General features: G+C 40.5%; 1 protein-coding gene across 2 annotated transcripts; it reads left to right on the plus strand.

The window, feature by feature from the left end:
- Positions 1–1,029: 1,029 nt before the first annotated feature.
- LOC109039803 (protein lin-12) lies at positions 1,030–25,959 on the plus strand. 2 transcript variants are annotated; one of them, XM_019055475.2, is made up of 8 exons: positions 1,030–1,141; positions 10,687–10,732; positions 12,526–12,603; positions 14,088–14,228; positions 16,899–17,072; positions 21,018–21,277; positions 23,127–23,349; positions 25,473–25,959. In XM_019055475.2, exons 1-8 carry the CDS (start codon positions 1,136–1,138, stop codon positions 25,844–25,846), a joined length of 1,302 nt encoding a protein of 433 aa, XP_018911020.2. In that variant the 5' UTR covers positions 1,030–1,135; the 3' UTR covers positions 25,847–25,959. The 2 variants fall into 2 exon arrangements, with proteins under 2 accessions (XP_018911020.2, XP_018911021.2); XM_019055476.2 differs by lacking the exon at positions 12,526–12,603 and having other exon boundaries at positions 1,041–1,141.
- Positions 25,960–26,191: the final 232 nt, after the last annotated feature.

Consider the following 26,191-nt stretch of genomic DNA (forward strand, 5'->3'; position numbering starts at 1 on the left):
TTAATTGGATGCTATGCATTTAAGGGGTGGTTGCATTTTTTATGAGTTTGAATTCATATTTGTCACCAAATTCAGTAATAACGGTGTTTTTCCCAAAAAAAGTGTGCGGGGAGGCATAAGTCATAAGGGCATCATTTGAAAAACACTTTTTTCAAGATAACAGTATTATTTTGACCCATACTGCCGTGCTAAGGAAAAACGCCGTATGAGCCATTATACGTTGTCATATCTCTCCAACAAAAAACAAATTTACTAGAATAATTGTGAATGGTTTTTTTCAAATTACTCGGACAATTTTCTTCGCCATTCGATTCAAAATATCTGAAAATTTCGAGAAAGAACATGCACAATTTTCTTCCAAAATAAACTTCTTATGGCGGGAAATTTGACAGCCCTCGAATGTTCATACGGCGTTTTTCCTTAGCAAGGCAGCATAGAACACGCTCTTCACTGGAAAAAAAGAATCTTAAATTTGCCGCCAATACTTAAGTATTTCTTCTTAAATCAAGAATTTTGCTGGTTAATATAAGCTACTTTTTTGCTTAACCCAAGCATTATTTTTTTTGAATCAAGAAAAAGTCAGCTTATAGCAAGATAGGGAAAATTCTTGGCGGCAAATTCAAGAATTATCATGCTTGATACAAGCTACTTTTTTTTCAGTGTTGCCCTGTGACCGTTTAACCGCGGGGCACCCTGTATAATTGCCTCTTGGACAGTATGTAGATGGGCTTGTTTTACATAAATGCGACTAGTTGCGGGTGCGCGCAACATGCAGAAACTCTAAATTGCATAATCGGGAACTGTGGACTGGGGAACTCGCGCGGGTCGAGCTTAAAAATGAGTGGGCCTTAAAGAAGATCATACCAAACAAAGCTCAGGACCTTGGTCTTGAAATTCACCCGTGTCGCCTTCTCGCGGTTGTGACTGTGAGCGTGTTCAAATGCATGCGCTTCAATGTGTGTCGCCGCTCGTGTGTGCGCGGGCGAGCGAGTGTGTTAGTGCGCGCGCGATCTACCGGTCGCGGCTGGACGCTGGAGGCGTGTCAGGGCTGGACCTTATAGTCATCAAAACAGCTAACCCAAGTCATGGTTACCAGTAGTGCTTCCTCTGTTTTTGTGTCGGCAACACCTTCACCATGTTTGTGAGTTCCGCTTGTGTTTATACTTTTTTTCGCCTTTTTCCGTTTTCGCACGGCTTGTGCATTTGAATCCTCACTCATGAATGTGTACCTCCACCAATTTTGCGGCTTTTCCTCAAGATGCGATTCTTTTATATTTTGCGGTTTATTCACTCTCTATTTATTTTGAAAAATTAGTCAAAAATTAAAATGGAAATAATGTACGTGAAAGAAATGCCCTCGCCGTTGACAAAGGTCGCCTTTCTCAATCAGGCGGCTCACCGAAAATAAATCTGATCAAGTTTATTTTCCTACCTAAGCGTTAAAGTCTCTTAAGTCATGGGGGTTCTCTTAAATAACATGCACATGGCTAACTAAAAAACCAATCATTAAGTCGCTATGTGAAAAGTAATTATATTAAATTAAATCTACTAAGTTAGCATAACAGCTAAAAAAAATTGTAGATCGTGTATCTGTAACAATTTTAGGACTGAATGGGTCTTTGATCCGATACCTGTTACTATCGCACGTTAAGAATAATGATAGTTCTATCGTAGGTACCTATGCACATTTATCGGTGAAAAATTCCGTCTTATTTGGTTACTTTTCTCCCTTTTATCTCATTATTGTATGAGAGTCTATCGTGTATACTTTAGCTCTTACTTCAGACTTGTAAACTTTTGGGAAAGTTTCAAGTTAGTATGTACGGTTTGGCCTACCTAGTGGGCAAAAATTTAAAAAGAAAGGGTCGTGGTAGAAGAAATCTTGCAAAATTGGTAACGCTGGTTTTTTATGTAAATTCATGCATAAAAATACAATGACCGAGCCAGCCGGCCCTGATATCCCCGCAGCGACCAAAAATTGTCTTAAATCCAATCTTTTTTTAATTAAGACTGTCAAAAAAAAAGATCTGCTTTAAGTTTCTTTTCCTATTTACGCTTTGAAATCCCATAAATTGCGGTTCTCTCGATTAAATACAGCGGATTTTTCAATTAATTTAAAACTCGCTAAAAAAAATTCTGCTTTAAGTTTGTTTTCCTGTCCACGCATTAAAGTCTCCTAGGTTAGTGTTTCCTTGATCAAAAACCGCGAAGTTTTTCAATTGATTTTAATGCATTTCTATCTTCCCCATCATGAGGAATTTAAAAGATAAATACGAAAACGATACATCTGTTTTTCTTTTACGTTCTTTTTCATCCGTCGAAGATATATCACACTTTTAATACGAATCCTAATTTCTTGAAGATCATTTTTGGAGACTGTGGTCTGGCAGAGCGCAAGTGGCTAAACTGAGCCGTAGTTAATAGGATCTGTTGAAAAAGTTGTTCCTTGAAAAAGAATAAATCTTTGCTGCTCAATGGCTCAAATAACATCTAGTTTCTCCGAAGACCCAACCACAATGTCATGTGGACATATAAAAATCAATCTGGCAGTAGTTGTCATGAATCGATTCAGCTAATTTTAGTTTCCGATCTCTGAAACTCCAAATATGGCAACTTGGCAAGTCACCGTTTTGCGATGTGTATTGACGCATTTCCGATGAGAGAGTTCCTAAACCCCTACTGTGCCACCAAGTGTGCATAATGTGCAAGACGATAGAGAAAGCATAAGCTCCATGAGGTATAAATGAACAGGGTTATATAAGCGAAATAACGCTACTTGAATACCAGGCTCGGGTAAAATTTTTGAGACAAAGGGATCATGATAGAACGCGGGTAGAATGCCGATAGATATCGAATGAGCTGAACACTGACTTTTTTTTTAAGAGGCTCCCCCGTACGACCAACTGATTAAAAGGACAAGGCTATAAACAAGGAAAAAATTTGAAAAAACTCCGTTGAAAGACACATTTCATAAAATTTTGCATACATCACAAAAATCTGCTCACTAAATCACTTAAAGGAAGGGGACCGCCTTAAAGCAAGCACAGATGGAAAAGGCGAAACCATGCCCCTCCGTTTGCGACGTTGCATACTTCCTTTCATACATTAATTTTTCCTTGGAAAACTAGTCATTGTAATTTCTTGAAAACTTTCTTGACTTTTTTCTCTGTTAGCGGAATTCTTTATGCATTTTGAGCTGAACACTTAGCTCGCTCTCAGAAAAAATATAAGGCGCGAAAATTCTGAAATGCCGCGAAGGAGAAAAAGTAAGATACTTACTTACTTACTTACTACTGGCGCTACAGCCCGGGGTGGGCTTTGGCCTCCAAGACAACGCGCCTCCATCCTGTTCTGTCCATGGTCTTTTCCTTCCATCCTGATACGTTCATTACTCTAAGATCTTTCTCTACTTCATCTTGCCATCTCAGCCCTGGCCTTCCTCTCTTTCTTTTCGATAGAACTTTGGCTTTCATGATTCTCTTTGGCATTCTTTCCTCCTTCATTCTGCTAACGTGCCCTATAGCCATTGAATTCTTTGCGATTTGATGAATCGAACTATATCTTCTTGTTCCAGTATCTTGTCGATTTCGCCGTTGTTTCGAATTCTCCATTCTCCATTTTCTTTGATGGCTCCAAAGATCCTTCTTATGATTTTTCTCTCAAATCTTCGCAGCATGCTCTTTTCATATTCTAGGAGAGTATTTTTTGCTGCTTTGGATAGTAGGAATCCTGTGCCAAATTGCCCTGTATTTTCACTTGTTCCACTGTATATCATGCTGAATTCTTTCTTGTCTATTCTTCCTTCTCCTTGCCATCTGATCTCTTGGACGGCTATGGCGTCAATGGCATATTTCTGCAGTTCTTTGGCCACTTCCATCATTTTCCCTGCCTTCTTCATAGTTCTTACATTCCATGTGGCTAGTATAATGTCCTTGGTTTTTTGGGGTTTTTTCCGTGATCCATACTCTTTAGGTTGCTTTATCCGTGGGTTTTCTGGGTACCGAGGCTTTGTCTTGGTTTTCGTAGCTTGGTTTTTTTTACGTGGTAGGGTTGCTAGCCCTACGCACAACCCTCCTCCTTTTCCTGGGCTTGGGACCAGCAAGAGAGAAACAACTCTCCTCTAGGCGGAGTTAGAAAAAGTAAGATGGTCTAAGTATTATATCGCGTCTTATACTCACCTCGAATTACGACGGCGAGGCGCGGAACGCCTCGAAGGAGGAGTTGGACCGCAAAGCGGTCATGGGGCGTACCCCCTATTTCCTTAAAAAAAAAATTAATCACACAATACGTTAAGGGCTTTTTTTTGTTTAGATTTCCTTCACTGGAAAAAAACAATTGGATCTAGAGTCCAGACTCTTAAAAACATCGACAAGAAAAAAATACTCTTGATTCAATCAGATTTAAGCTTAAATCAATAACCAAGCCTCTTAATTTGAGCGGATTTCCCTTTGATTTAAGCTTAAATCTGATTGAATCAAGAGTCATTTTTCTTGTCAATGTTTTCAAGAGTCTGGACTCTAGATCCAACGTGTTTTTTTCCAGTGTTGAGGAAAATCAAACATACTCGGAGATTTTTAAATGTCGCAATTGAGATACGCATTTTTCGCATTTAACCATTAATGTCTAAATGAGGAATTAATTCGAATCAGCGTGAAGACGTCTTTTAATAGATAAGTAATCGATTCTTGTAGGAGCACTTGGCCCCTCCAAGAATCGATACATTTCCATAGGTTTAAATGGAGGAAACCCGGTGTTGCCCAATTGCCGGATCCGCCTCTGTACTTTTAAGCCAGCAATTCTTTTAGGGTAGATCCGAGTATCTTCCACTCCTCACCCCATATTTAGCACTTTGCATTCGTTCAATTCAAGCCTGAATTTTAATCCAAATATGGTCTGCTGCCCGGTCTGAACTACCACGTCGAATGAGGAAAATTCCTGATGAGCTGTTTGGTCAATAGCGTAACCCCTGTCAGTCAGAAATGCAAAGCCCTAGTTACGTTGGCGTTAAAAGATGAAATACTCGGAAATACAAAGAGAAAACTTAAAAGAAGAAGAAGCTGGGGAAAAATGTTAAAATAAGTGAGTCAGGACATCTTTAGTTCGTCCTTACGAAAAACGTCCACTTCGCACCTTTAAGTTTTTTAACACTTTAATTCACTGAAAAAAAAAGAAAGAAAAATTACGAAAATTATTCATGAAATTTGAGTTTCTTATGTTGCATACTTAGCAGTTCATTTTGTGTTTAGCACCATTATTAGTGATTTTTCGAATTTGACAAAATTTTGATTCTAATTTTGTTTCATTTTTTTTTTTTTTGCGTCTCATAAATTTAATAAATTAAATAGCAAAAAGGGTTTCCTGCAGGCCCTATCAGAACGACCTCATGGGAATATTGCACCAGCTCCTATGGGATCCATTGACGATTGACCGAGGTCCCGCTCTGAGAACTTTGCGACTGAACGGTCCCATGGGGGCCCATGAGATTCCTATGGACTCAAATGGGAATTTCACGGGGGCCATTTGAACCCATGGATCTCTACGGGTTGAATATAGAGACCGACAGGAACCGAGGAGGGAGCCATCTGGGAACCTTGAGGATTCCTTTAGGTCACTCTGGCTGCCTCATCGGTTCCTGTCGGTATCTTTATTCAACCCATAGAGATCCATGGGTTCAAATGGCCCCCATAAAATTCCAATTTGGATCCATGGGAATCTCATGGGCCCCCATGGGACCGTTCTGACAGAGAACTGGGGACTCGGACATTTTAACAATTTTTTCACTTTTTTAATGTCTAAAATTAACAGTCAACGCTGCTTTGTGGCATTTTTCCAGTGATCCATACTGCGCTTCACCTCGCCCCTGAAAATTGTTCTTCAACCGAGCCGACATTTTTTGAGGTCGTCTCACGATTATTTTTCGGCGCCAGATTTTTTTTCAGAAGAACTAACAATCGCTTCCGAAGACTAGATCTCCCACTTCCGCAAATTTAACAACAATTTGAAGCTGCCCGCGCAGATCTAGATCCGGGCGAGAAGATGCAAGTGAGTAGGCGGTTGTCAGTCCTACACCACTTGACGCGGCGTATTTGTTTATGTTTTATATACAGCTGATCAGCGCCATGTTGCCGCTGAGCTTGTTAAAATTCACCCACTCAAAGCTGCGTATCCTCAAGAAAATTTGCAAAAAGCCATCGAAGAATCGGCACTCAGCTCTGCTGTCATGTCTTAATCGCTCCCCGCACGCGGATTCACGCGGGCGAGATTCAGACCTTGGTCAATCCCGACGATTTGAATTAGCTACTTGTTGTTTTTTTCGTTCGTACTCAATTAAGATGTAGTATCCGACACCTGTCAAACCCAAGCCTGGTAAAAATGTAAACAACAGCAGCAGCGCTCCTAATTTGAAAATTCGTTCCTTAAATTCAAACCTTCAATGATGTCATCGTCTCCGTCTCTCCCTACCCCTCCTCTCTTTATAGGTACATTTCCTAATCCATTTTCGTCCGACAGTGTAGGTGTAAGTGGAAAAACAGAAAAATTTACTGAAATACGTACATCAATCCGATCGTGCTTTATTACAGAAAAAAGTTCTTTCTTCTATTACTAGACGAAAATAAGGTATACTGATAGTCCTCTTGTAGGTTGCTGCGATTTTCACTAGGCAGAAAAATTGGAGTTGAATTCTTATGGAGGATCCATTTTTGTGCTGAGGGGGATAAGAGGGGGCTCAAGTGACCTTAAAAATCAGTGTCAAACAATGAATTGTTCTTACTTCAAAATATTCCAACCTTCAACGATCAATACATATCTTGAGGATGTACTCTGGTAAAAATTGGCAGTAGAATGTGTGTTCCAAAATACTATGGACCTAAAGCCGGCTGTAAGATTTCCAATAGCTTCTGTAGCCGGCTGTACAATTTCTTATAGCCGTTTATAGCCGATGGCGATGAAGCAACAGCCAGACGATAAAGTTTATGCTAAACGTTACTAAATACGGATACTAGGACTTAGTTAGTTTTTGGACTACTGCTCTCTTTTTGTGCCGTAGTATCTTGATTTATTTTACGAGGAAAGCTCCGTACTTTTGAAGGATGCCTGTCATCACTCTTAATATGTTCAATTTCTTATGATACTGTGCAATACCTCTGGTGTGAAATAAGTGATTCAGACGCCGTGGCACGCTGCGGCGCGGCGCGGCGGGCGAGCAGAGAGCGCGAAACGCGCATTGGCGCCTACAAACCCAACAGGGATACTTCACGCATTGCGCAATGCGTGAAGTATCCCGGTTAGGTTTGTAGGCGCCAGTGCGTCGCCGCGCCGCTCCGCTTTGTGTTAGGCTCTAATATTTAATCTCGCGGAGTCAGCATTTTTCAACTCGTGATTTTGAAATGTTAATTGCACACTCTGTATGGACTATTCTCATTTTAATTGATGAAAAAAAACACATTTTTTAAGGAAAATATAATGTGTGTTTTGTAAATATTAAGGTAGTTCCTTATCAAACATAATGATTTCCAAAGCACACGAATTTCTACACAATTTCTTATAGCCTTTTATAGCCAATGGCGATAAAGTGTAAAACCCGACGATAGGAACTATAGCCCGACCGTATACTTTTTTATAGCTTCATAGCCCGGCTGTATGATTTGCTCAGCTTTCTACAGCTAGCTATATGATTTTCAATAGCCTTCTTTAGTTGGCCATAAGAACTCCTATGGTATTTTAAAACGCAGCTCCTATCGCCAATTTTTACCAGGGTATAGTCATAGGGATTGAGATAAAATCTTGTTATTTTTTCCTAAAACTAATTAAATGAATAAACAATTCAGCAATTCTTTGAATCACATTACTAACATACTAAGAGTCTCAGGAGGTTTTAAATTCGCTCGTCCTTTCGCACGCAAGAGTTCCAGCCAAAAAAAGTTCTGTTCGTAACATGGCTATGGTAATGTCAACCACCTGACGCTATGAAGGTCTGGTTGAATCTCCAAACGTAGGTTTTGCGACGTTGACGCATAGTGCAATGATGGTTTTTCAGCATGCGATGCTAGTTTGTGGGCAGATGAGATCTCTGAGAAGGAGTTCTGATATCCCGGTTTTCTTCCGCCTTGCTCTTGAGGACTGTAGGTAGTACGGCCTAATACGAAGCTGCAGGTCAGTTGGCGTTGGCATTCCACAGGCAGAACTCCGACCGCAGCGGAGTTTCCTGCCCCCGCATTCACAGGAGACTCGCTGATGACGTTGGCTGGAGCCCAGGCCGAACCCTCCAATTGGGCGCCTCCTTTGCACTTGAGCCTCGTATTATTTTGTAATCGGGAATCGGGACGCAAGTGTTGACCTTAACTCCTGCCTCATGTGCCCACCTCAAAGCTCCCGTGTTCCTCATTCAAGTTTCGCCGCGACCGCCCGTGAATCGGACGTATTTCTGCCAAACGGAACTATGCGCATTATGTCGTGAGCCCTGTTATGCATTTATTCTTATGGGTCTCTGGGCTCTTGTCTTAATGCACATAGTTCCGTTTGACAGAAATACGTCCAAATGAATTAGTTGAGTGACCCTCGCTTCGTCTTGCCTGTTCGCACTCGCCTCGGAGTTTCGGAAGGCTGTGCCTGTGCGTCCAGAGACAAAATATCTTGACGATCTTGCACTAATGGCTTTTCATTGTGTAGAAGTTACTTCCGCGGGTCAACACCGATATTTGACTGACTATGATTGATGAAGAACTTGTCGGACAATCAATCCGATACAAGAGCTCTGTTTCACGATAAGGTTTGAGCTTCCTTAAGTCTTATGTGATTTGTGGAGTGGTTAATTATTGGTTTCTACTTTCCGCCGATAATAGAGTCTTTAATTTCACGACAACATGCAGCCACCTCGAACCCGGGGGTGGGGGTGTAAGGGGGGTCTGGGGCCTCCCCCAGAAAATTTTTGAATTCTAGAAGCATCTCATATAAAGTTTAAGTCAATTTTGTCATGTATAATTTTCAAATGTAAGCGTGGTTTCTTCTTCTTTTCTCCACTCATTCCTTTTTGCTTCCTTCTCTTTTTCTTCCTCTTCTTTCCGGCGAACAGGGGGGCGTAAGCCCCCTTCCTCCCTCCACTTTCGGCCCTTTCCCCTCCTTCTCCACTTTCGGCCTTTTTCCCTCCCCCTCCTTGGATCTGCTTATGTTTCACGAAAAAAACTAGAGAAAAAGTACCATCAAAGTGACAAAGTGTGGCGTTGCGCGACAGTAAGCTTGAATTATAATCTCTAGCAATAATTTTCCGGAGTGTCGTAAATGAGGGCCTTGGAGGACAGGGCGCATAAGAGCAGTTTTTGCTATTTCAAGAAATATGTGTTTGAAGTTTCGAAATTACAAGGATCCTTATGGCGGAAAGAAAGTTCAAACTGACTTTTTGATGCTTAAAAATTTAAATTTGGGGGCGAATTTCTCACTGAAATTGCATTAAGGCTAGTTTTACTTGAAATCAGTAACATCTCGATTTTTTCAAAAACCACACTTATGCGCTTTGTCCTCCAAGCCCCTCAAATGATCATTGATATCGCCAGTGGCGTGGCGTGCTTTGCGATGTATCGAATGTTATGCCATTTAAACCTATAGAAAAGGATCGATAAACAGGGTGTTCGCAGCGAACACCGTAATAATCGATTCTTTACCATAGGTTTAAATGACATAACAATCGATATATCGCAATTCACGCCACGCCACTGGATATCACTCAAAACATCTTGCATCACTCACTCGCCATCAAACGCCAATTTTATTTAGTGTCAAGTAAAAGGAATTTCCGTCCAATTTTCATCAGATCAATGATCGTCAGCGATCTGTGCAAGCACGCTGCACCACGCATAATGCTGTAAGATCAGAAGGCGCCAACAGCCGAAGCGCCTTCAATATTTCTTGAATGCAATACGCTCATACCAAGAACGAGAATAGTTGCATCAGGGCGTTACATTAAGCTTGTATCGTGAAGAGCAGCCCGAGGCACCTTGTTTTAGCCCCTTAAAACTTCCGAGCTATACTTCTTTTCTCGGAGTAATGTGTAAATAATTAATTTAAATTACCAAACAAATACCTAATGATTTCAATTCGCAAATGGTAAACATGGCATTCATGGGCAGATGCTGGTAAATGAATTGGGAACCGAATTAAAAAGCGAAATGGGCCGCGTTAAGCAGAAAGGAACCAAGCCACATCAGCCATTGCCTTTCATTGGGCAATTTAAGATTTTACAACAAAAAAAAAACCGTTGTGCGGATTTTTGTGCTTTCAGTGAATTTTTTCCAAGCTGCGAAGCAAATTCCTTAAAACTTACGAAGGAATCCGCACAAACCCTCTCTCGTAAAAAATTGAATTGCCCAGTTAAATTTGGCAATAGCTGGTGTGGCTTGGTTCCTTTTCTACTTAATGCGGTCTAAATATGTATTCTAGTGCTCGAATCCGTGTCCTGTCCCGCGACCAATTGTTACCACGAAGCTATAACATGATGTAACGAGTATGTAACGTAAAGATAACATAATTTTACCACGACGAGGTAAGAAGGTGAGATTTAATACCTACCACGAGCATTGAAAGAGCAACTACCTATTCTCTTTTCTCTGTATTTTAAGTAAGTAAGTTGTTGCAATGCGTCCTTGAAAATATGCGGTAATCTTACACTAGTTTTTTATTCGTTTGTTTCAGATTTATATAGGATTGATATTCGTGATTGCCGTGTCAGCAGTACATGGTAAGTGATTTTCACAATTACTTGTACTCATGGGGTCTATGATATTTATAATGCAAAAACAAATTTTCTCCAAACTTTGGTGTATAGGGCTGTTGCCATAATGACAATGAATAACCCTGGTAAAAATTGGCGATAAGAGCTGCGTTTCAAAATACCATAGGAATTCTTATGGCCGGCTGAAGAAGGCTACAGGAAATCATAAAGCTGGCTGTAGAATGCGGAGAAAATCATACGGCCGGGCTATACGAAGCGATAAAAAATTATGCAGCCGGACTATAGTTCCTACCGCCGGGCTTTACACTTTATCGCTTGGCTGTTGCTTTTCCGCCATCGATTATAAAAGGCTTTAAGAAATTGTGTAGAAATTCGTGTGCTTTGGAAATCATTAAGTTTGATACGGAACCACCTTAATATTTACAAAACACACATTATATTTTCCTTTAATACATATTTTTTTTTATCAATTAAAATGAGAATAATCCATACAGGATGTGCAAACATTTCAAAATCATGAGTTGAATAACGCTGACTCCGCCAGATTAAATATTAGAGCCTAACATAAAGCGGAGCGGCGACGCACTGGCGCGGCGCCTACAAACCTAACAGGGATACTTCACGCATTACGCAACGCGTGAAGTATCCCTGTTGGGTTTGTAGGCGCCAAATGCGTGTTTTGCGCTGGCTGCTCGCCTGCCACGGCGCTTGAAGCAACTATTTCATACCAGAGGTATTGTACAGTATCATACGAAACTGAAGGCGCTCTAATATATTAGTAATGGCAGACATCCATCAAAAGTACGGAGCTTTCCTTGCAAAATGAATCAAGATACTACAGCCCAAAAAGAGAGCAGTATTCCAAAAACTCACTAAGTCCTAGCATCCGTAATTAGTAACGTTTAGCATGCACTTTATTGCCTGGCTGTTGTTTAATCGCCATCGGCTATAAAAGGCTATAAGAAATTGTGTAGCCGGCTATAGAAGCTATTGGAAATCTTACAGCCGGCTGTAGGTCTACGGTATTTTGGAACACAGATGCTACTGCCAATTTTTACCAGGGAAAGCTGCTCCAATCTTCAAATCGCCCGACAGTGACAGATTACTCAGCATATATGTCTTTGTTGTTCATCAGGGCAGTGTCGATTGTTTGGGTCATATTACGCTGTTAAAATAAATATTTGTTTATAAAAAAAAAGAAAGAAAAAACTGATGAACGCTTTAAGCAATTGTACGTAACGTGTGTCAAGTGAAAAAAAAAAGTTTGCGTTAAGTTGTATTCGCAAGAGCTGTTTTGCGTAAAATGATAAACTTAAAAAAAAGGAAAAACGTTTTTTTAACTGAAATTTTAGCCACGAAATAAAATCATGCAATCCAAAATGTACCTAATTCTGCCAAAGCTAGTGAGAAGTTCGTGCTCATTGATAATGATTTTACTATTTGTCATCATTATCTCATTTAGATAAGCCAGCTGCCATATTCTGGAGGGATCTATCATCGTTGAACCTAGAATTGTTGTGTATTGCCTTTGTCCTCTACTTCCTATTAATTCAAAATTTCTGTCCATTATTCTGTAAATTGTTACTTTTTTAAGCAGAGTTAAAAAGGACCGAAATGAATTAGCGTAAATACGAATAGAAGAAAGCTATAATTTCCCTGTAAAACCAAAGATGGGCTTTTGCTTGCTTTCTTGACGGTCGATTTTACCAAATGTCAATATACCGGTTCAATGCCCGATTATCTGACATTGGTGAACACTTTTGATAAATGAGTTATTTATTTACGAATAAATTTTACAGGCGCCGTATATGATGATGCTTACTACTGGTCCAGATATGGATATTACGTTCATCCTTTATCGAGAGCAATTGTAGCTGGTAGTATCCTAATTTCTATGAAAAGTTGACAAAACTGCACAACCCTATCTAAAGTCTTACCCGTACAAAACACCAATTCTGTTGCTCCCAGTCCTTCCACGAACATAAATACCGCAGCACAAGCTAACGGCTAAAACGCTCCCAGCTCCCCTCCACACCCACCCCTACCCAACGCATATACCAATCCGAATTTTTTCAAGCACGCTAAATTCAATCGAGGGTATGAGACTGTATGTGTGCGTCATGTAACACTACAGCTTATTCCAGAGGGCAATTTCTACAAAGGTGGCATGAGAAAATAAAAATATACACGCGAAACAGGAAAATAAAAGCACATTTTACTGACACATTCTCACAAAGTCGATGACAAAGATGCGAGGAGAAGGTAAAGGTAGTTTACAGGTGCATATCTGGGAAAATTAAGGTGCATTATTCTGCCATGCTAAGGAAAAACGCCGTATGAACATTCGAGAAATGCCAAATTTCCTCCGATAAAATGTGTATTTTCAAGAAGATTTATGAATATTTCTCCTTGAAATCTGCAGGAACTTTGGGTGAAATTGCGAACGAAAAAATCTGAAAAACTGGAAGAAAAATAATCATAAGTTTTCTCGAAAATGTGTATTTAATCAAAGGAAATTTGGCAACGCTTGAGGGTTCATACGGCGTTCTTCCTTAGCACGATTGTACCTATTTCTCACTTATTTCGCTCACGGCCTGCATTATACTTATTAATTGTTGCTTCCCTCTTTTTGCTCACTTAAGACTTACGTTCCAACCTCGACTACTGCTTTACCATGAAAAATTACATAGAGTATAAAGAAACTAATAACAATAAGCATAATGATGTAAGTTTCTACATTAAAAACCCAGGGACGCCATTCTAGACAAATCTCAGGGGGCTGTGAGAAAATTTGTTGAGAGGGGGTAAATTTTCATGAGAGGGAAGCTGAAAAAATCTTGAAAACTCCTGAAATTGATAAAATTTGACCACGAAAGCCCTAAGATAGGTAAAGGTATCGTTAGTGCAGAGGGAGGAGGAGGGATTATGCCTCTTGTCCACCTCAAAAATTGCCTGTGAAAAAGTTGCCAGCACAACAGACTGAAACGTCGATAAAAAATCCTGACCCAGGTATTGAAACGGTACCAGACGTGCATCACACGAGAAATTATTCAAAATATATTTGAATACCCATTAGACTAATGCTTCGCTACTTTTTTACCCGCTACTACCACTTTCAAACCTTGAACACCATGTTAATTCAACAACTCCATTAGAGGGCCTCTGACACTTGCTCGTGAAATTGAAAAGTTTTGAAAAATCATTTTCAACTCCTTATAGAATGGGCCTCACCGCATACATACAACCATTTTTTACCATTTTTAACTAACTCAAGAATGTTCCCTGGCACCGCTCATACCTAAATTTTTTTTAATTCTCTAGATTCACTGCTATGTTTTACCGTCAATTTTTTTTTTTTCAGCGCAAAGTTCAGATCCTTGCTCACCGAATCCTTGCGGTACGAACACACAATGTAACGTTGTAGGGAACAGGCCAGTTTGCAGCTGTCTATCCGGTTATTGGGGCGATCCTCTACGCTATTGTCAGAGGGGAGAATGTTCAGGTATGTTGATTTGTTAGTGATTAATAAAGTGCAAGAAGACTTCACACCACGAGCACTTTTTTTCTATTCATGTGAGTATGAAACTGAGCTTCAAGATGAAAATAAAAATTCAAGTTCAAGACAACGCATCATTTCTCACAAGAGATTAGTGTCGCGTATACCGCAACGCATTTATTCATAAAAGTTCTCTATCTCCCTTTCTCCCATATTTTCGGTCTCTCCCTATGAATTTTCAAAACCAAGCATCGAGCAAGCTTCACTTACTCGTTGCTGTGATCAGTCGCACGCATCTTTCTTCATTATACTTTTTATTACACAGCGTCACAAGATGGATTGATTAAAGCTCTCTCGAGGCTTATAAGCTCTACTTTCTACACGAGGAGTTTGGGACTTCGGTTTTGACCATCATGCACAGCCGTCCTGAGTGCTCCCGAAAGTCAGTCCATTGTATTGTAATGTAACGATTCCATCTCAAAATACAAGCGAGTCCTATACGTCACCTTATAACATCTGTTTTTTTGCTCTCCCACATTCTGCCACGGATAGGATTTTTAGGTGTTTTCAGTCCGCCTATAATTCAAACATCATCTCTATCCGCGACAATTAGCACTCGTCCTACTTATTTGCCGCTCAGAGCACCAAAAAAATCCAACAACTAAAACATCGAAATCGGCTCTCACGATATTTCGACCTTTTAGAATCGTGTTGCAATTGTTGCATACTCGAGGAGCGTTAGGCGAACTATCGTCGATGGATACCGGCTCATTATGTCACTGCGTCCAAAATACATTAGTCACAATGAGGGAACTCATAATTTCGGCGTAATTTATACAATGGATGATTTTCTCCATTCACGCTGATCTTCTTGTTGCGTTTATGAAGTTGACATAAAAGTAACCAAGTATTCAAAACGTTATGTAAAACTTTCGGTTATGTAAAGATTCGATTCATCGCCAAACGCAAAAATCTGTTATCAATGGCCAACTCGTCTAACGTTGATCTTGGTTTTTTCCATGGGATAGAAATTCGAAGTAGTGGTGCCTTAGTGGAAACAACTAACGCCTTATCTCTTTCATATTAATTGATTTTGGAACTTTCCAATCATGTTTGTGCTCTTGATGGAACTTTGACAGATACCTACAAGTGCAATTATTCTTATTTTATTTAATCGCTCCCCAAGTAACACAGTGTGATGAAAATACTAAAATAAATTATTTTTAACCGTATAATTGCCAGAGTATACATCATTTTGTCAATAAATACCGATTTTGAACGATCAATATACTCTTTTCCTTGTGTAAGAAAGGTAGGCAACTTGCAATGCACAAAAAATTGTATCTAACTTATTTCAGTTTTAATGTAATAAATGATTGGAATAAGAGGAGCCCTTGCAATTAACGAATAGACTAGACAACATACACAATACTCCGATACAATATAGTAATAATTCTACCATGGAAATGCACTTTATTGCAATCTATGCTATACTTCAGTCGTCCTTCACCAAAACTTTAAATGCAGAGTATCAGGTTATAATCCGAGTTTGTATAATTTATTTTTTCTTACCGGCTAATAATGATTAAAAGTCATCATTCAAACCGTCTGGAATGTTTTCCATTGTCTCCCCCCCCCCTCCCCCCCATGCGTATGCTGCCATAGGCTGACCATAGAGTACAACAGAGTCGCACTCGCAATGTACTGGAGCGCCGAGGAAGTCAGTTCATGAACGGGTCATTCCGAGCCCCTTGTTCGCCGGAAAGTGTGAACCAAGATTGAACCAAATTGCAATTTTAACACGGCGGCCTATGCTGCCTTGCTAAGGAAAAACGCCGTATGAACCTCCAGCCATTGCCAAATTTCCTTCGATAAAACAGGAATTTCTTGGTAAACTTGTGAATATTTCCTTCTAGATTTTTCAGATAATTTAGCTGGCAATTTTACCTGAAGAACCTGAAAATTTCAAGGGAAAATATTCATAATTTCCCTCAAAAATGAACATTTTATTGAGGGAACTTTGGCAACTCTCGAATATTCATACGGCGTTCTTCCTTACCACGGCAGCATGGGGGAATCGCGGGCCACGAGTGGGTTCCGGGACCCACTCACTTAAATCGATAGCTATTTTCGTGAATTTCGCCAAATGATGTTGAGCCAAGTCATAAAAAAAATCAAAAATGTATGAAACGCCCGGTTTTACCTGTATTTTCTGAGCGAAGCCTGAAGGTGGGACCGCACGCATACGGCATTGCAAGTCGCCGCAGTGTAGTCTCAGGCCGAGTGCTGGACAATTGGACCGCGTTAAACAGAAAGGAACCAAGACAAATCAGCTACTGCCAAATTTAATAGAGAAATTACATTTTTTACGAGAGAGCGTCTGTGCAGATTCCTTTGAAAATTTTAAGGAATTTGCTTTGTATTATGGAGAAAATTCACTGAAATTGGCACAAAAATCTGCACAACCGTTTTCATGTAAAAAATTAAATTGCCCGATTAAATTTGGCAATAGCTGATGTGGCTTGGTTCCTTTCTGTTAAACGCGGTCCAATTTAATCATCTCAAATAGTGACTTCATCGGTCGGCGGCTGAAAATAAGGAAATGAAGGAAATCGGGTTTTTTTAATAACGATTTTTTTTTTTTTTTTTTTTTTTTTTTTTTTTTTTTAATTTCAGGTTCCGAGGATTGTCCTCATTCAAAGGTATGCCGAGATTACCGCTGTGTGGATCCCTGCGTTGGCCAGTGCGGGAACAATGCAGACTGCAACGTAAGAAATCACATCCCTGTTTGCTCGTGTCCCGCGCAATACACCGGCGACCCTCTCATCAGCTGTAGACGCATTGATCCACGTGAGTTTCCATTGTAGTAGAAACCCAAAAATCCATCGCATGAACATGTTGAGTGGCGTCCTCGCGAATTCGAGAGAAACTGCTCGCTAAAATTAAACAAATGGACCACTAGACAAGGTACGAATTTAAGCGATCTGATCCATCTTTCTTAACCAGAATTTCACGTAGAAAAAGATTCACACAACGAAAATTACTGAAAGCAACTCCTAACGAAGATATTAACGTTTTTATTTCACATTGGTTACGAGGAATTTGAACTGCCCGCTCACAAGAAACTCAAAGCTCTACGTGAGTCAAATCGCCCACTACAACGGTTTCAGCAGGCTCCTCAATCGAGCAATGTTCATTTCCCACCATGTGTTGTTCAAACTATTAGCAATTTGCTATAACTGAGCCAAAGCGTCAAGATTGAGGTCGCTAGATTTTTATTTCGCAGAGACTGTCATGATAACGTTTAGCGCGCGATGTGAATCACGTAGAGCATTGAGTTTTCATGAGCGGGTGGTTTGAATTCACGCATCAAGAATCAATAAATATCGTTGTCAGGAGTTGATTTCGGCAAATTTCGTTGTGTGCAACGTATTCTACGTAAAATTGTGGCTGAGAAACATGTATCAGAATGCTGAATTTCATACCCTGTCTAGTGGTCCATTACACGGGCCTTGTGAGCGATGGTGTGCATCGAACTAACTGAAAAATTTAAGGAGGGCAGAACTAGTGTCCAGGGGCGGTTTGGCCAGTGGCTAGGGGTACTAGAGTGCTTCGGCACCCCAGAAATTCTGATGGGTGGCTCAGGGGGCCGGGGCCCCGGCACACAGTGGATCGAGTCAATGGGAGAGGTCGGACAAAATTCGGGAACTTTAAATGCCTATAACTCCGTCATTACAAAACTTTGAGGTTCTAAAAGTGGTTCCATTGGTTCCCTAGTGAAATTTTCTTCTACCTTCACCCCTCTTAATTTAAAATGTGACGAAATATACATCAAAATTTTCAATTCAGTCAAAAATTTCATGTCCGACCCCTCTAAATGACTCGATCCACTGTGCGGCAGGACTCCTGTATAGGGCTCCCCGAAAACCTGGGAAACCTACTTAAAGGAGGACTTTAGGTAAGTTAGGGGGACCCTACCCGAGAGGAAGGGCCCTGAAAACGTATACCTATCTGTACCCCAAGGATTTTCTAGCCAGCAGGCTGATCATTTCATTCATAAAGTAAAAGACCAATAGGACAAAGGGAAAATGCGGAGATATCATATTGGTTGGAAAGGGTGGTCGTCATGGACTAAGGGGAATACATGGATGATAGACTCTCTACAGGGTCCCTCATGGGTTGCCGTTAGTTAGTCTTTCACTACTCTTCTTGGTCCTTTGCGACCACCCGTTTCCACCAATAAGATCGCTCCATTTTCTCTGTGTCTTCTTTGTCTATAGCTTTGTCTATCAGTTTCAATGATCAGCCCGAAGACTGACACTGTGACACACGGAGGCTTAAATCATCAGAATGTCTCGCCTCGCGGTATTTAGGAGGTCTCGGAGCTTATAGTATAGATAAGTTGTATTTATTGATACGTATACATACCCTCATGGGCAGAAATAGGATATTTTTGCAGAGGGTGCACAGAAGAGTACCTCATTATGCAAGTTCTGGGGGTCCGCCAATAAAAGTTTACAAATTAAGAGTATCAGGGGGCAAGGTTCGTAGAAAAAAACTGATTGAACTACAATTTCAAAATGACAGGATAATCATGCACTTGTTTTAAAAAACCTTTTAAGTTTTCTGAGGGAGGAAAAGTAGATTTCTCCCCTGTTCAGCCCCTGTGTTCAGCCCAGTTCCACCCGCTCACAGGCGATACAATGGACCACTAGACAGGGTACGAATTTAAGCATTCTAATTCATGTTTCTTAACCAAAATTTCACGTAAAACACGATTCGCGCAACAGAAGTTACTGAAAATAACTCTTAACGAAGATATTAACCTTTTTATTTCACATTGGTTACGAGGAATTTGAACTGCCCGTTCACAAGAAACTCAAAGCTCTACGTGAGTCAAATCGCGCACTACAATGGTTTCAGCAAGCCTCTCAATCGAGCAATGTTCATTTCCCACCATGTGTTGTTCAAACTATAAGCAATTTGCTGTAGCTGAGCCAAAGCGTCAAGACTGAGGTTGCCAGATTTTTATATCGCTGAGACGTTCAAGATAACGTTTAGCGCGCGATGTGAATAACGTAGAGCATTGAGTTTTCATGAGCGGGTGGTTTGAATTCGCGCATCAAGAATCATTAAATATCTTCGTAAGGAGTTAATTTCGGTAATTTTTGTTATGCGTATCGTGTTTTACGTGAAATTTTGGTTAAGAAACATGTATCAGAATGGTGAAATTCGTACCTTGTCTAGTGGTCCATTCTAAAACACTCGTGGCTGTTAAACTTGTTATCTCTGTTCAGCTCCATCGGAAAGTCATGACGCATCGTTTCGGCAGCGCCACGCTGTCTGATGATGGCAGTCGAGTTTTGACCCCCTTCCTTTGTGTGACGCCGCCTCCACACCGCACCGATATCCGATCTAGCGCCTGGCGCCTAGATAAGCGAATTAGGTTCACTCTTGAGATTCTGCTCATTGTTTCTTTCTTCTCTCTCTCTTGACACACTTCATATTGGCAAACCCCAAACTAGGGGTCTACGCATGTTGAACTTGCGGAGTACGTTCACTCATGGTGGGCGCTCCTCTTCATGTCATAACTCTGAGCACGGTATATTGTTCGCGGTATTTTTTATAAGGAATGCGAATCTGAAGTGTTGAGACTTGATGTGACATGCATCATAATTATTTCAGAGTTGTATATGACGACATTACAAGGACATTCTCGACATTGAAATTCCCTCCTTCTATTTGTGTATTAATTTCGCACTTACTTATCTACTTCGGAAAATATTGACAATGTAGCAATGCAAGTCAGTGATACCTTACGTCGTCGGCAAGATAGGCAACGCTGAAATCAAGTTGAGGTTTAAGAGACACAAGTAAAGCGGCCTCAGTCAGTATCGCATGCGACGAATACTAAAATTTCATTATAACGCGTGGATGCAACTATTCGGGCTCCACGGACGTCCGTGTTGCATACGCACAAAATTGAAGGCGTTTGACTCCTCAAGCATTCACCGTTTCATCCGCCTGCCCGTGGCTCAACGACGGGCTGGATTGCGAGGATCCATAATGACTGAACGCCTTCAATTCTTCGTTTATACTGCAAAGATATCTCTTAGGCGCGAATAATTGCACACTGCAAGCATAGGAGGTGAATGTCTCACGTGCTTCAGTTTTAATACCGCGATTTGTTCAGCATGATTTGTAGAGCAACGATTTGTGCCTAAGAAATGTGTCTTTCTCATAAACGAAGAATTGACGGAGCTCTATTCTTTGGATCCTAACAGGTCTGCGGACTGCCCACCGCTGCTACCGCCGCGGGTAAAGTGGTAAATTCGTGGATGAGAGTCAAAACGCCTTCACTTTCGTGCATATGCAACACGGACATCTGTGAAGCTTGAACAGTCGCATTCTGGAGTTATTGGTAACTAAATGCTTGTGGTATTCGTCGCATACGATCCTAACTGTGGCCGATTTGCTTGTTCCTCTTACACTCTGACTCATTATTCCAGCGTTGCCTGTATGGTACCGATGAAATGAACCATTACCGATTTTTTCGCAAAATGATAAATTTTCTCAAAAATTCTTTGATTGTTGAAACGCATGATACAACTTTACCAGTCCTTAAAATCGAAAAAAAGTATTCTTAATATCAAGTATTTTCCAGAACTCGTCGAGCAGAACATGGCGCCAGCTCTCCCATTTACATTACAACTCTATGTACTCTATGGGCATATCCCCCTGGTAGAGGGATTTTCTAACATTCTGCTAAGAAGAAATTCCGTTGACTTTTTACAGAGGAATTGTGCAATCAAAGTCCGTGCGGTTCAAACACCCGTTGCGATGTGATCAACGGAGTTCCAACATGCTCCTGTTTACCCGGCTACGTCGGGGCACCTCTGTCCGGATGTCGTCACGAGTGCGAATCCGACTACGAGTGCTCCTCCAGCCAGTCTTGCCAAAACTTCCGCTGCACCTCCGTCTGTTCCACCGGAGTTTGCGCATCAACGGCCATCTGCGAAGTCAGGAATCACCGCGCCGTCTGCTCTTGTCCCCAGGTCAGTAACATACCGCCATGCTAAGGAAAAACGTCGTTTGAGCCTTCAGGCGGTGCCAAATTTCTCCGGGCAAATCACTAATTTTCAGACAAATTTTTGAATAATTTCATGCAAATTTTATAGATAATGTTGTTTGTAATTTGATCTAAAGTGTCTGAAAATATCAAGGAAAAATAAGTATATCATTCCTTAAAAATGAACATTCTATCGAAGGAAACTTAGCAACTCTCGAATGTTCATGCGGCGGTCTACCCTAGCACGGCAGCGTACAAGTCGTAACAAGTTCTGCAAGGAAGTCTCCTAAATTGGACTACCTACATTATGCAATGGGATTGCTATTTCTAGCTTATTTTCGAGAGACAAGACTTGTGCTATAATATGATGGTAGAATATAGTGCGATGTCCTCACGATTCTGCCAGGAAATCAAGGCCGACAAATTCCACACATTTTCATTATTCAAAAATTTGAACTCAACTTGTCGTGAGGGTAGTTGGCATCGCTCAAAGAAGGACACTTAAAAAGTTCTTCACTGTTAGAAACTTTTGAGGAATTGTTTTTACATAAAAACATGTAACAACCTTTGTAATTCTCCCGCAAAGCTAAATTTTTTTCACGTAAATTAATATAAAAAAGGATTTAAAAGGAATATGATGAATATGATTTAAAACACAGAAAAATATCTCAAGGAATTTCGTTTTCATGTAAGACTTATATAAATTTTGGATAAAAATTTCTTCAATGCTATCCACTTGCAGAACTTTTTTTGCGTGATTTTTACTTTAACTTCATTTTTAAAAAAAAAAAAAAAAACGCAAAAGAAGGATTTAAAAACTCCCTTTCCGACTGCACATTTTTAAATGAAATCACAGCTCGAGTTTGTAAATATAATAATTGGAAGAAAAAGATGATGAATTCACTACACAAAACATGAATCAGTAGTCACTCTCCATTCATGCCACGGATAAAACCAAAGATAATGAAAGCGAACGAAGGAAACGTACGAACAATAAATTGTGATTTTTAAGGATGCTCTTTCGAACAAGTGGATGAGTAAGAAAACAAGTCGAATAAAATTTTGTATTGAAATTAGAATATGAATTTATGGAAACAAGAAAAATTGAAAATTAAATAATAAATTAAAACTGAAAATCTAAAGATTTTTTGAGCTCCATCGACTTACACCATTGTGCGTCGCGTTGCTGAGAAGACGATGGACAAGTGCGCCTTAATTATCTCGCGCATGCAACACGGACGGCAGAATAGTTGTACCCAGATGGTACCAACTTCGTCCATCCTATATTCTGATTTGACGAAGTATCGACAAGCTTGCGAATTTTTTCTTCTTTTATTTCATATAGTTCTTGGGCTAGACGCTTGACAAAACTGGTGACCTCCCAATAATAGGATTGCTCCATTTTTGATAGGTATGTTACAGAATCAGGCTACAGTGGTTACCTAAAATACCAAATAAGGGTTCTTTTTTTCTGTTCCCACCCGTTGTATAAGTGGACCGCATTAAGCAGAATGGAACCAAGTAACACCAGTCATTGCCGAATTTAATCGGGCAATTTAATTTTTTACATGAAAACGGCTGTGCGAATTTTTTAATGCAAATTTCAGTGTGTTTTTTGCATAGTTTGAAGCAAATTCCTAGAAATTTAGAAAAAAACCGCACAAACGTTCTCTCGTAAAAACTTAAATTGCTGAGTTAAATGTTGCAATATCTGATGTGGCTTGGTTCCTGCCTGCTAAACGCGGTTCGAGTACACCTAACTACGCAAGCTACGAATCCTCCTCAATTTGCTTGAGACAGTAAATATAGTGTTGACTGTTTAAATTTTTTTCCAGGGATACTTGGGAGACCCATACGTATCCTGCCGGGCTGAGTGCGACTCGAACAGAGATTGCCCCACCGAAAAACCGGCCTGTATTGGACAACGTTGTACAAATCCTTGCAATGGAGTTTGTGGCATCAATGCTAAGTGCGAGGTGCGAGGTATCACACCCATTTGTAGCTGTCCGCGTGATATGACTGGTGACCCGTTCGTCAGATGCAGACCTTTCGATAAATGTAAGTGTATCTAAACACATGGTTAGATGGAGAAATCGCGGAGACTTAAACGCAGAGTAAAGAAAGTAACCCTTGGGATTCCGCCCATGCGAATAAGGTACCTACTCTAGTTTCACATGACATTTTAGGAGGAGTAGGGGAGGGGGGCTGCGTAAATTTTGAGAAATTGATTTGCAATTTAATCTATGACATCTGAGAATTTCGATGAAAAATGTTCATAAATTTCCTTTAGAATGAATGTTTTGTCAAGTGAGATCTTGCTACATTTTTGTCATCCAAATGGCGCGGCGTGAGGAAAACACTTAGTGTCCTGAACCATTCCCAAGCAGTACTACTAAGACATGCGAAATTCTGAGTCCGAATGAACTACTTTTCTATTTTCGAAAGTCTGGCCCAGGGGGACCTCGGGGTCAAGGGATCGTCTTTTCCAGGGTCGTTCTCAAAGTTAGAGAGCAATCCGATGATAAGCTAAGAGTTAAGCACACGGTGGCTGTAGAAATCTATAAAAATTTGACCACAACGAAGATTTGTAGTACCTGTACCTGTTGGCCCTACTGCGAAATGATGTCCACTAGACAGCATCGCGGAGTAGTGTATGTTGCCTATGTCTAATTGAAGGGGCTCTTCTTATTTTAATTTATTGCGATATATTTGAAGTAAGGTGCAATTTTTCTTAGCATTGCCACTTGGCCTGATTCTCTGATAAGTGAATGAAACATTGCATTAATTATTTAAAATCATGACATTTTTGATGGAGTCGAGTAAAAGAAACCTTCGAGAGGCGGAAAAATAAAAAAATCGATAACACTGGCAGAGGCTCAAGTGATTCAGCATTATTTGGCGCACGGAACAGCCAAGTATCGACTTTTTTTGGATAAAGTTTGAAAGCAAATAATAAAGAGGAAAACGCTTTTAAAGTGCATTGGCGCTGTTGCCAGCTTTGGAAACGATTCACTTCAAATTATGATAAGTGACGTGATGATGTTCCCTTTTTCTAAAACAAATGTCCTCTATTTTTCCTCATTTTTGGTTCGATCCTCTTTTATTAATTTCTGGATGTGGCAATCTTACTTCAAAAGCGTTTAACATTATTTACTCATAGTAATGAAATTTATGCCTTGAAATTTTGACCCTTCGTTCTTAAGAGTATTACTAGAGAGCTTTCCGCACCAAAAACTGAAAAAAGATTTTTTCTTATCTCGAGTCACTTCTTTCGTTGTTTTATTGAAGACGTAAAATGTCACGGTTAAAAATCGCAACTTTAAGTCAATTTTTTTGTCACATGATGTCACTTGGACGTATTTCTGTCAAACGGAACTAAGCGCCAATTTGAGTTCCTTTTGAGGAATTTAGAATGCTGGATAGCGCGTTCTGTCAAACGGAACTAAGCGCCATGGAAAAGCATTGCGATTATATGGACGTATTTCTATCAAACGGAACTATGTGCATTATGACGTGAGCCCTGTTATGCACATATTCTTATGGGTCTCAGGGCTCATGTCTTAGTGCACATATTTCCGTTTGATAGAAATACGTCCATATGACGGAATGAACCTGACGCCCGATTCCGCCGCCAATCCAAGCCCCCCTCTACCCTCCTCCCCCTATGGCGCTTAGTTCCGTTTGACAGAGGTATGTCCACTTAGAGTACCTGTATAGGGAGAGTAGCGACAGATCGGTTCATGGAGGGCTTAGGGCCCAAAAGTGCAGCCACCCTTCTGAGCAACTTCTAACACACAAAATTTCCTGAAAATTTCACTGCCAGCCTACAGATTTCAATTCTAACCAAGATGGCTAAGAATGTATATAAATGAGCGTTCTTTCGCAAAAATAAGTAAATTTATGCAAAAAGTAAACCAAATACATGCTTTCTAAACGACGGTTCGTAACAATTGTATTTGTAAATCGCTCTGGACATTCGAAATTCATAGGTTGGCTGCCCTTTTGGGCCCTAACTTTATTCGCGGAGGCATCGGTGAAGGCCTGATGGACTTTCGGAGTTTCAGATCTGTCGCTACTCTCCCTATACAGGTACTCTATGTCCACTTAGCCTCTGACTTCCTCACATTTTTTTGATTCCCTCAACAACTGAACCATCATTCCTGTTTTACATTAATTCACAGACGACCTCTGCAATCCCAACCCCTGCGGAGAGAATGCCAAGTGCCAACCTGGCTTCGACAACACCGGGAAAGAACGGCCTGTATGTACCTGTCTTCCAGGATTTGTTGGAAACGCCTTGTCCTACTGCCGCCGAGGGGAATGTACCTCCGAAAGCGAGTGTCGCTACGACCAGACCTGCTACAACTACGAATGTAAGCCTGTGTGTTCGACACTACAGTGTGGAGAAAGAGCCAATTGTAATGCCAGGAATCACATTGCCACGTGCTCTTGTCCTCCAGGCTACACCGGAGACGCGCTCTCACGCTGTTACCCAGTGCCTGATGCGTTGATTGCTGGTAACAGGAGAGGACGAGTGTACTATAACAAAAAGTAAACATGCGCTTCTTCTTAAGGACCTGAATTTCGGAACCATTTGTAATATAAGAAAATAAGTACCTAGCTAGTAAGATTATTTATAAAAAAGAAAATAAAATGATTTAAAATTTATTTATATTTTTCTCCCATAGTTTATCTCCACCCCCCGCCCAAAAAAAAACAAGAAAAAAAAGGAGTTTTTCTTCCAGAGCCGGCTTTGGGTTTTTGCCGCCTCCTCTACCTCCCAGGTATACGGTGCAATGTGCAATATATCTTAAAGAAATACGCACGAAATATATACGTTGCGGAAACACAGAAAAAGCATAACCTGCGTAATCCGATTCTGCAGTAGCTAGAAGGTTGC

The sequence above is a fragment of the Bemisia tabaci genome, chromosome 2, assembly GCF_918797505.1.
Source record: "Bemisia tabaci chromosome 2, PGI_BMITA_v3".
NCBI lineage: Eukaryota > Metazoa > Arthropoda > Insecta > Hemiptera > Aleyrodidae > Bemisia > Bemisia tabaci.

Coding starts and splice junctions, on each gene's coding strand:
- LOC109039803 (XM_019055475.2), top strand. Junction 10,733..12,525: donor TGCCGTGTCAGCAGTACATG/GTAAGTGATTTT, acceptor TAAATTTTACAG/GCGCCGTATATGATGATGCT. Junction 12,604..14,087: donor ATCGAGAGCAATTGTAGCTG/GTAGTATCCTAA, acceptor TTTTTTTTTCAG/CGCAAAGTTCAGATCCTTGC.